This window comes from Eschrichtius robustus, chromosome 2 (assembly GCF_028021215.1).
Source record: "Eschrichtius robustus isolate mEscRob2 chromosome 2, mEscRob2.pri, whole genome shotgun sequence".
Taxonomy (NCBI): Eukaryota; Metazoa; Chordata; class Mammalia; order Artiodactyla; family Eschrichtiidae; genus Eschrichtius; species Eschrichtius robustus.
In genome coordinates, this window is record NC_090825.1 from 66,930,882 (window position 1) to 66,941,843 (window position 10,962).

Below are 10,962 nucleotides of genomic sequence, written 5' to 3' on the forward strand. Positions count from 1 at the left end.
GAACAGCATTGCCAGTAGGTACCTAAGAATGGAGCTGGGAATCATTAGTGTTGGGAACTTCCAGGAAGTTTAACACCAGAATATTAAAAGGGTCACAAGTTTTTAAGGGAACAAATAATAGAGAAGAAACAAGGTTCTGAAGCCTCTGAGGAAGTTCAGTATGTTGTGATGGTTAGTAATTGGCTCCAAAGAGGAAAGGAGATGTTATAGGCTGATGGCAGAAAAGTGTGAATGTCGTACTAAGAGGCAGTTAGAATAGTTTCCGAAAAAGCAAGTAGTACGCCAACTCCTCCTTCTCATCTTGTGGGTCCAAGAACTGAGAAAAAAGCACCAACTATAACTACCTAAAGCAAAGTGGTATAGCAGAAAAGAGCAAAAGATAAGCTGGAATCACAGTCAAGTTCAAACTCTGTCAATGGTTGCTTAAATTATAGGACATGTTGAATTATAAATAATGTGACTTTCTCAAACCTCAGGTTCCTTATCTGTTAAATGAGATTAAGAGTGCCTTTTCCACTTATGTTCCCTAGAATAGACATGGAAAATGCTTAAGAAATTTTAACTATTGTTTTTATTATTATTATTATTATTTTAGGGGAATAAATATAATAAAGCATGTAGAGGTCCATTTCAACTATAAAATACCATACAGATGTACAGAAGAAGATATTAACAAGGTGATCTCATATGATGTAATTTTCATTATTTTGTAAAATACTTAAAGTTAATCCAATTCTAGTTTTAAAAAATAAATATCTTGGTTAAATAACTCTTAAAAGAAACCAGAAGATATCATTTTCTAGTTGATATGGTTTGAGACCATTTGGTGCTTTTGTTTGGCTCAAATTTCTTAATGGGGTTACACAGAAATAAAATTAAATGAGGATGGAATGTAAAGCAAATAAAATACCTTCATTAAACTAGCAGAAATAAAAACCTAGTTAACCTTTAAAATCACCATGTCCTACATTATGTATCTGTTAACCTCTAAAATCACTTTTTCCTACATAACGTATCTGAAAATTATAGAGAAAGCATGCTCTTACATATCATACTGAATAACAGTGGAGCAATGGAATCCTAGAAAACCAAAATAAATTCTAAAAGTCATGTTGAAATAAAATTGAATGGCAAGGTTTTGAATCACTTCCCGAGTACTCCTCTTCTTTTTCCTGTCTTCACTATTCATACTAGTGATGCATTTTTCTGAAAGACACATTAACTCTTTCTGACCAAACAGAGCATACGCCACCCTTTATTTCTGAATGTGAAAAGAAAAGATGTATTGACACGTTACCAAACTAAATTTGAAAATTTTAAAAATTTTGTCCCAAGAAAATAAATATAACTTACCCCTTCCAAAATATCTACCTGTTAAATAGAAATTGGATATGATGTGTGTGTTTTACAAATAAGAAAATCATTTAACAAAATACTTCCATGACATACAGGATGTGTCGCTCACTGAAATACAGCATAGTTCAGTAGTTAAGAGAGCAGGCTCTAGATTTAAACTGGATCCTATTTCTAACAAGCTACTTAGTAGATTATTTATTTGGGAGATTACTTAACCTCTCTGTATCTCTCTTCTCATTCATATGTAAATAATAATAGTACTTGCCTCCTCATAGAATCATAGTGAGAATCAAAGATGGTACTTAGAACAGGGGAACACCTAACATGCACCAAATAAATACTACACTTACTAACTATACTTAAGAAAGACATCCGAATGAATGCTCCTTGTTAAGTTATCTAGCAAGATGCTTAAATAGACATGGTGGCAGTCCCCAAATAAAGAGGAGAAAGCAAAAAACAAACTGATGTCTGAAAAATTATTGTTTCTAGATCAAAATTAAAGTTAGCTGGAAATGTTAGAACCTTGTATCTAACAAAGAAATCAATCACTCAGAGGTAGGTTTTCTTTTAACTGAAGATGCACAGCAAACACAGCACTTCTTGTCATGCCTGCATGTTAATATTATGTGTTTCGCAATGCTCTTGCAGGAGTATTGAGAAATATTTTCAAAGTAGTTCACTCTATAACATATATTGTAAAAAAAAGAAAAAAAAAGTTAATATAACAAAGTGAGAAACAAAGCTTTTAAAGTTCCTGGGACTACTTTGGACTTATCTTTTATAACATACTGCTGTTTAAAATATGTGGGTATCTCTCACAGAACACTGACGGGGGCGAGGGCGGGGAGTGGATAGCTCCATTCATTTGGATATATATTGAGTGTTTCGGTTTTGTTGTTGCTGTTGTATAGTTGTGTTGTTTGTTTTGCCTTGCACTGCTCTAAGCCCTGGCTCTGTAGGAAGTACAACATATGACACAAGAATTTATAAATAAATATGAAAGCATTTTGAATGGTAATTTGCATTTTGTTTGCCTATAGACAATTTCAAAATAGTGTTGACAATACAAAAGTTAAACTATAGAACAAAAAAAGATGAATAAACAAACAGGAAAAAGTGTGTGGATAAAATTAGAGTTCAATTAGCATTTGGAGCCAAACATGTGAGGGGAGAAGGGTATCGGAGATGTGAGCAAAGATAAGACTGATGCCTATAATTGGGAGACTGCTCTATGCTACTGGGAGGGATTCGCCAATTTATTTCAAACAAGAATATTCTCCAATGTTCCCACTTGACTGTCCCAGTCTTTTCTGCCCAAGGGTCATGAGCCCGTTTGACCTGGGCTGTCTTCAGATGATCTCCAGTAGCAGTAAAATGTAAATGGTCATCCTGACCTCAGAACAAGAAGAGACTTAAGAGGATTACTGTGCATTCCCAAAATAAATGTCTTCATCAAATACCAAGCATAAACCTTAAAGAATGCATGTGGTGTCCTAACCCATTCAGAGACCACTTTCAATCATGCACAAAGTCATTTAACAAAAAGAGATTAAAACCTTGGCCTTTCGTCTGTGGGCGGTTATACTATATTAAATTAGTTTTAAAGAGACTAATCAGTTTGATACAGACCTGTTTTAGAAAATAGAAAAAAGTAAAGCTTAGATCTAGAGTCAATTTTCTTTCTCCATAGTAACAATCACATTCAAAAGTGCTTTAGTACTCAGAAAGCCTTCACTTAAATTCTTGAACTTAAATCCTCCATTCTACTTCATGCACTATTAAATCTTCTGTTGAACAAATCCTACACAGCTTCTATCACCATAATAATGCATATTTTAAAACAAAATAGTAGTACCTTTCCTTCTAAAATATAACCAAATAATTGCAGGGCATCTTATCTGCATTCTGAGATCTACTTCTTTTCTACAAAATTGAGTCCTCTGTTTTGTAATTTGTACCTTCATTCATTACTTTAGGAGGAAAATCAATAAAAAAATGTATAACAACATATTATCTGAAATGATGGGAAAATAAAGTTTCAAACAAGCACATTCTTCAGATATGTCTCTTTCACCTTTAAACAGGTTTTTCAAGCTTAAACATTTTGGACAAAATCTCTTCAATAATGCACATATTTCACTGCCTTTGTATCCCCCAAATGTTGAACATATTGCAGTGAGTCTTTGTCTAGGATGCAAGATCAATATTGGCATCAAATACAAGCATATTCTCTCACAGGGTAATGCCTTTTGGCCTTTAAACATAGCCCCTCTCCCACCCCAAATAAATGTCTCTAGTTTTTTACACTGTAAGGTAGCTCTGCTTTTACATATACTTTTTCAATCTCCTCTTTGTCTAACAGCTGCCATGTTTTATTGCTCTGATTAAGTTTGACCTATTACCTCATATGTCTTTAATTTTTTGAATTCAGTTTATAGAGAGCCCAGGAACTTAAAAACCAAGAGAAACAGACTTTTCTATATGATTTAAGGCCGAAATGCATTATCTATTTTAGGTGGTCAGGAGTTTTTGATGTTTTCTCCTAGGTTCTCAGCTCTGTGCTACAGGCAAAGCAAGATACTTCTCTACAAGTGGGGTGGATGGAAGTTATTGCCCAGTTGATAGTTTTAGGCAGGACACTGTGATCGTATCAAGGTGTAAAATCCTGAGTTGCTCCATAATTCAGATCCTAATTTATTTCTGTTTATGTTTTAAACCTCAGGATTTAGTAGTAGAGGCTTTACATTGTCATTTTTTTTTTCCTCACAAGAAAGTAAATTGCAAATGCCACAGTGTTTTAGAGATTTGCAACCTTTTAATAATGATGACAGAGTTTTATAGTGGATGCTGTGCCCTAGTTGCTATCCAGCAGGGAAATGTTGGGAAGGGGGTTATTTAAGGAGGACTCTGACACAGAAAGGATACCACTGGAGACAGACTGCTTGACATGATATCAGCGACTTTATAAAAAACAGAGAGAACGTGTAGAAATGGTGTGACAGTGAATCTGTAACACTGTTTTAAGGGCTATATCAGCAGATGCTAGAACTAACTTTTGAGGAATGGTTAGCAGTTAAGGATCAATTAGAAACAAATAATGTCAAGTCACTGACAGCTATTGAAACACAATAGGCACATACATAAGGAATAATAACTGGCTTAAATGGGTAATGACAAAACTTTATCATGTCATTTAGTCTCTTTTGGCCACGTGACTTAAGTTAGAAACTTACAGGTTTCAGGAAACATACACTTTACCATTGTGACCGAAAAGGATAAGCTGTAATCTCCTCCAGTACTTTAGATCTGTACATATAAATAGTTGAATATACATCCACGTAAATCAATATAACAAGTACTTACTTCTATGTATAAAATATACAGTTGGTATGGAGAGTAAGCTTAAAAGTATGCTAAATATTTCAGTAATAATTGTTTTACTACAAGCTCCTCATAGCTCTATGTGCATTTCCTTGGAAGTTACTCAGGAACCCCCTGAGAAATAATGGCTCAACCTAGACATATAGTTATTTGTGTGTGGCAGTTAGAGCAACTCTGCTTCCAAGTAAAAATCCTTTGGTACAAGCAGCAGGTCCTTAAAACTCACCCTCCCTATCTTTCTCAGGGGAGCACTGAAAACTTTAATAATATCAGTTTCACAGAGAGTAGAAAGTCACTTTATGTGGATTTGCAGATTAACATTTACTACTTTACTTCCCCTGCCCGCCACCCAACATCTTTCCTTTAAAAGATCTCCATTGATTATCCTGACACCTGCTGGCAAGGGCATAGTCAATGATCCCAGTCTACTTTTCCCTTCAACAATTCTCCCAAAGCAAAGACTGTTTAGAGGTATTTTCAGTAACAATTAAGGGGTAATTCATTCAGTGTAAGTATTTATAGTACTTAATTTTTAGCATTATCACACAACCATGAGAAAATTTTCAATAATCCATTTCACATAGCCAACAACTTAAGTCTTTATATATAAATACATGTTTGCTTTGATTAACCAAAAGATATTATAATCATTATAAGGGCTGTGATTTAAAAAACAAAAACAAAAACATGCTAGACATCTTCCTTAAAAGACAGGTAAGAATTAAGTAATAGGAATGGCTTGGCTTTGGTTTTCTACTATTTTTTTTTTTCATCATAATAACATCAGTTTGCAAACTACTTAGGAAATACACTCAAACTCATATAAACTCATAGGAGTAAACTGATTACAAAATTTGCTGTTTGTTTCTCAGTACCCAAGCGTTCTGATTTACTCTGATTTGAACTGAGTTCTGAAACCCGCACTGTTTTTCGTGGGTTTATTTGGCAAGGAATATAATGAACCTACTACATCATAAATGATACTCAAAGCTATTGGCGCCTGCAAGTATGTTCAGTAAACAACAAATATCAGAATTACTTTCTTAGGCTTTAGGAAACTCTCAGATCAGGCGGGTTTTCAAAACTGTACACAAATGATAACATATACAGTCCATCCCATTATTCAAAACCCTTCAAAAGATGAAAAGTTTTAAAAATAAATTACCTAATTAAAATTTTTATCTTAATTAATATCAGTGAAATTAAGAGTGTGGACTACTAATTTAGAGTCTAAAAACTGTCAAACTTATACTTTGTAATGGTTTTGAGCAACCAAGCTTTTTTAGTCTAGTCATGTATATGGTATTCTCATTTTGTGAGAAGGAAAAATCATATGTATCTGACAAGAAAGGAAAATTTTATGAAAATATTTATTAAAAATACCCTACATCCTGAATACACGTTTTATATAAACACTGATCTTAAGATATTTGAGAAAAATACAAGAGAGTTTTAATTTAGAGAAGAGCTCAGAAGTAAAATACATTTGCCTGGTTTTGAAGATCTTTGTAAATTCAAGACTACAGAGGGGAGAACAGACCATTTCAATTTTTGTAACCCTTAATTTGTATTATTATAAATGTTTTCCCCAAACAATATAAATTTAAAACAAAAATACATTTCAATTCTAAGAAAATATTTCAAAAATAATTAGAAAAAAACTTCTTTAGGACCAAAAGGGAAAAAATGTGTTTTGCATCATAACAGTGGTCAGCGCTTTGCATTAGTGTCAAACTGTACCAGCAGGATACTTTATCTTCAATTACTTATTATTTTTAATTCAGTATTTCAAAATTATTTTTTTTAATGTTTCACCTGGAATCTGCAGCTAGCATTTATTTTTAAAGTATAAAATTAATGATCATGTAAATCAAGTAATGAAGACACTAATGTGTAATAATTTTTTTAAAGTACAGTAGCCTGTTATTTCAGCATCAGTATTGCTATACTAATCATAGAAGCACGGGTGCTTTTACCTCGAGTGAGACTGTTCAGGTACTAATTGATCCCCATGTAGAATTAACTAAAAATCGCCATTGATTAAAAAAGGAAATGCGAACGCCAGTGATTTCATAGTATTTAGGACATGTCTAGACATTTTTAAACAGTGCCATTTGCTTAAAGACTTCAGACACAAACTGCAAGCACAGGGACAGATTGCATAAGATGTCACGTGCTTGCTGCAACTGTATGCATGTAATTGGGTTTTTTAGAGCAACCCATAACAATGAATAATTTAAGAGTTAATGAAATATTCAATCTGACTGATCCATTGGTTTAATTTTAAAATAAAAACGACTAAGAAAAGGAATTACATGTCCTTATCAAATCCCAGTCATTAATACGCGTAAATTGCAACCCACACAGGGAAACACCAATTTATAAAACGTATACATTAGACAAATGATATCTGGGGAGGTGGGGTGGGAGAGGTGCAAGGTAAATTCTCATCGTCAACACTGGCCTCAATAAGTTTGCTCAAAGTTTAATTGTTTGGAGATGTCACGCAAGCTGTACTCTGCCTTTCTGCAGAGCTGAGGGAGAATAAATTAGAACGGTGCAAGTTTAACAAAAAGAGCTCGTGGAAAATGGTCCATTTCTTTCCTATCCCTCTCCTCACAGGCTGTCTGGACAAAAAGAGAAATCTACGGAAGAATGTGGAGTACACACTGCCCAGCATTGTCTAGGGGACGGAAAGAGAGCCCAGGCAACACACCAAGGTTGGATTGCCTGGCGGAGTAAGCTGTGCCCTAGGCGTGTGTATCTTTAGACAGCAGAGCTTCGGGCTGCAGCGAGACGGGACTCACCGCGCGCCCGAGGGCTCCAGCAACCAGACCTAGGGAGGCTAGCGCGGTACACAGGTTAGATACACTTTCTCCTCCTCCACCTGCGCCGCCCTCCGCCTAGGTGCCAGGACCGATGATGGAGGCGATGGTGTCAAGGAGTAGGTGCCTGTGAGTGGGTGAGTGTGTGTTTTCGGTTTGGGGTGGGAACGGAGGCGGGGAAAGGAGGAGGGGAGGGGAATGCCTGCCGTTCTCCCCCTCCTTTCCTGCTGAGGGATCAAAGTGCAGAAGGAATCCAGACGGGAAATGAAAGAAAGGAGAAATATCGGCGGTGGAAGCACTGTCCTTTTCGTATAGCTGGGGCAGTCCGCGGTGCAACTACAGAGCCATTACCATTCCTTAACCTTCAGTGGAGCGGCTGGCTGCCTCTGCCTGATAACTGGAAGGGCACATAGTAAACGCGGGCGAGGCACACACCTACTCGCAGGGGGAAATAGCCACGTTCTGGGGGAGGGAGGGAGGCCGAGGAAAGGTGCGGCCTGGATAGCTACTGGTAGGGCACCGAGGGCATCTGGCGAGGAACACCCGGCTTCTTAGGCAAATAGTAGCCCAAGAGTTCACAATTTTCCTGTGAAACAAACAGACGGATGGGTGCATGGATGAATGGTGTAGAATTTTCATTCAGCGTCTAATCTCAAATGGATGTGAGTCAATGCATTTGTAAATCCAGCCACCGTTTTCGAGAGGCACAGCATTTTAAACCCTGTAGTGCACTCAGCTCTCCACTTGAAGCAGCCTGCGGAGGGTTTCAATACCCACTGAACACAGAGAAGGAGCCGCCTGTATATGTGGGCGCAGAAGGGACTCGGGTCCGCCTCGAGCAACCTACCCAGAGTCCCTGCAGCTCCCCCTGCCCTTTCCAGGCGCCAACTTCAACCCCAGCGCGAGCGTAGATGGAACCAAGACCAAGGCTTGTCCTGACAGGCCATCCTTCCCAGGGACCTGGAAGCCGACTACGCAACTCAGCGGGAGACTCCTCAAAGTCCTGTGGGGTTTTTTTTGTTTTTTGTTTTTTTAACAGACTGGTTTATTTCATGCAATTCATGAAAACCACCACCAGACCACCTCTTACAACTTTTCCGCCCTTGGGCGGGGGCGCCAGGGTAGTCTTGCAACGCAAGATTCCTTATCACCAAGAGTTAGGCTCCTACCAGGAGGGAATGCTGAGCAAAGCTTGAGGCCCTTTGGGCTAGAGGAAGGGCGGGTTCCTGGGGTTTTTCTGCTATTGGTGCTGCGCCTCCAGGATGGGGAGATGGGAGAAAGCCGAACTGACTTATCAGACCCGTCTCCACCGCACCCACCGCCCAAACTCCCAGCACCGGGTTCGGATTTGCAAACTGCTTGGCGTGGGCCGGGCACCAGAGCACAGCACCCTGGAGGCGGACAGCCCAATGGCACTCCAGCCTCTTCCCCTTTCCACTACTCCACTCCCGCGGCACGCTCGCTTCCCTCGCTCCCCAGCGAAAGCCCCCGTCTGGAGCCAGGAGCCGGCATCACCCACACTGCCCAGGGAGGGTTCGCGTGGCTACCCGGGGGCCAAGTAAGCCGTGCAAGATCTGGTTTCCCTCCCGCCTCCCCTGCGTCCCCGTCCTTCCTCGATCTCTTCTGGGTACCCCACACCCTCTTCCCGGCTCAGCCCCGCACACTCCGCTCTGACTTTGCGAGCACTTTTCCTGGGCACGCAGGGCAGGGCGCAGCCTCCTCGGTGCCGCCCACGGCGCTCGCCACCCCTGGAGCGCCCGGGGGACCTCCTCCAGCCCCCTGCGCAGCGTTTCCCAGGGGACTCTCTGCCTGTCCCGCAACCGGCGCCCGGGGCCGTCGCCTCACCTTTGCAGAACTGAGGGACACCAAGGCTGAGCCCAACCAGGAGCCAAGCAGCCACCGAGCGCTTCATGTTCCCGTCTCTCGGACGTGACCCCGCTGGCCAGGGGTCCTAGTGGAGGGTAGTGTCGCTGAGGTGGCACCGCAGGGCAGCGGCAGACCCCGCCCCGACAGAGGATTCAAGAAGATGTCTTTTTTCCTGCAGCGTCTCCTTAAACAAATTCTTGGAGAGAGCAAGAAAGAGTGGTGAGCAAAGGGAGGAATCTTTCTTCCCCTTTTGCCTGCGCTCCGGGGCGCTGGGAGGTGGGCGAGCTCCGGGGAGTCGCCAGCGGGCTCAGCCTCCTCTGCGGGTGGGTCCCAGGCGAGGCGCGGCGGGCGGGGCCGGGCGCCGGCTCCGGCTCCGGCGGCGGCTCGTGGTCACCCGCGCTGGCGGACCCGCAGACTGCGTGCTCTGCTCGCGCCGCCGCGGCCGGCTGCGGGGCTTCTGACTTAAGAGAACAATGAAGCGTGAGCAGGCGGGGAGCGAGGGAGCGAGCCGAGAGCGCACTGTGTACAAACAGAGGCGGCGTGCGTGTGAGCTTGAGCCTCGCAGGCGCCCGCCCGCCCGCCCCGCGCGCCCCTCGCGCCCCTCCTTCCTATTCCCTCCGGCGGCCTCCCCCTCTTTCTCCCCCCACCCCCCAGAGGTGGCTCCTTCTGCTGGAACAGAAAAGGGAGACAACTGCAGCCACACCCTGGCACCTGCCACCACCTCTGAAGTTCCTACAGTGCCTGTACCTTCTGCACACACGCCAGAGACTCCGGGGTTAAGGGAAGCAACCCTTGGTGTCTGAGATTCTCTTGGTTTCCAGCACTGACTTTATAATTAACCACGTTAAGGAATCCCCTGAAGTCCCGTTCTCAGTATAGCCAGAAAAAGAAGTCAAGAGATTTTGAAAAGTGGCTCTTGGGGCACAAAGCTGCCCGAGAGACAGAACGCTGCAAAGTGAATTGTCCCGGATTCCAGGAAATGCAACGTGGTCAGCAGCCAGACTCTAATCAGCTGAGACAGGGCTGCTCTGCTGCTGTTCTGGCTGCACTTTGGTTGGCTCTAGTGTTGGGCAGAGAGCCCTGTGGGCTCATCTGTCCACCGGGGCAAAAAGGTGAAGGCACAGGGCAAGCCAGTGGGAGGCATACATCTCCTCAAGGAGGACATCTGTTTCAGATGAGAAATAGTAGGGCGAGTTTGGGGACCGTGCAAGAAAATAAAAGGCAAAGACAGATTCTTGAAGCATCACCATGGTAGATCAAATTTCGCTGCTACCCACCAAAAGCAATATAAATTGACTGGCTTTTGCAGTCAAAGTGGCTGAACCAAACTACAGCCCATGGCTTACAATAGTGTTTTCTCCTCTGTTTTCCATTTAAAGTATTTGCTTAGGGTACCTGGATTCAGCTCTGGCAGTTGCAGGTACCAAAATGAAAAACAGCCTTTAATTTTTTTTTTTTTTTTTTTTCCTTCTAGAGAGGGAGGGAGGGAGGGAGACAGAAACACCAACAAAGAAACATTTAAGGAAACATT

At 41.7% G+C, this 10,962-nt stretch overlaps 1 protein-coding gene across 2 annotated transcripts in view; it reads right to left on the reverse strand.

Moving 5' to 3' along the window:
* The window catches only part of EDIL3 (EGF like repeats and discoidin domains 3), a 440,701-nt gene extending 430,280 nt beyond the window's left edge, over positions 1–10,421 (reverse strand). Inside the window, exons 1-2 of one of the 2 annotated variants that reach the window (XM_068535611.1) lie at positions 10,179–10,421; positions 9,411–9,627 (exon numbers count right to left, since the gene is read on the reverse strand). In XM_068535611.1, coding sequence (XP_068391712.1) covers positions 9,411–9,477 — 67 coding nt within the window. In that variant the 5' untranslated portion in view covers positions 9,478–9,627; positions 10,179–10,421. Of the gene's footprint in view, positions 1–9,410; positions 9,966–10,178 lie in introns of those variants that run through there. The other variant, XM_068535613.1, reaches the window with a different exon arrangement.
* Between the last annotated feature and the right edge of the window lie 541 nt (positions 10,422–10,962).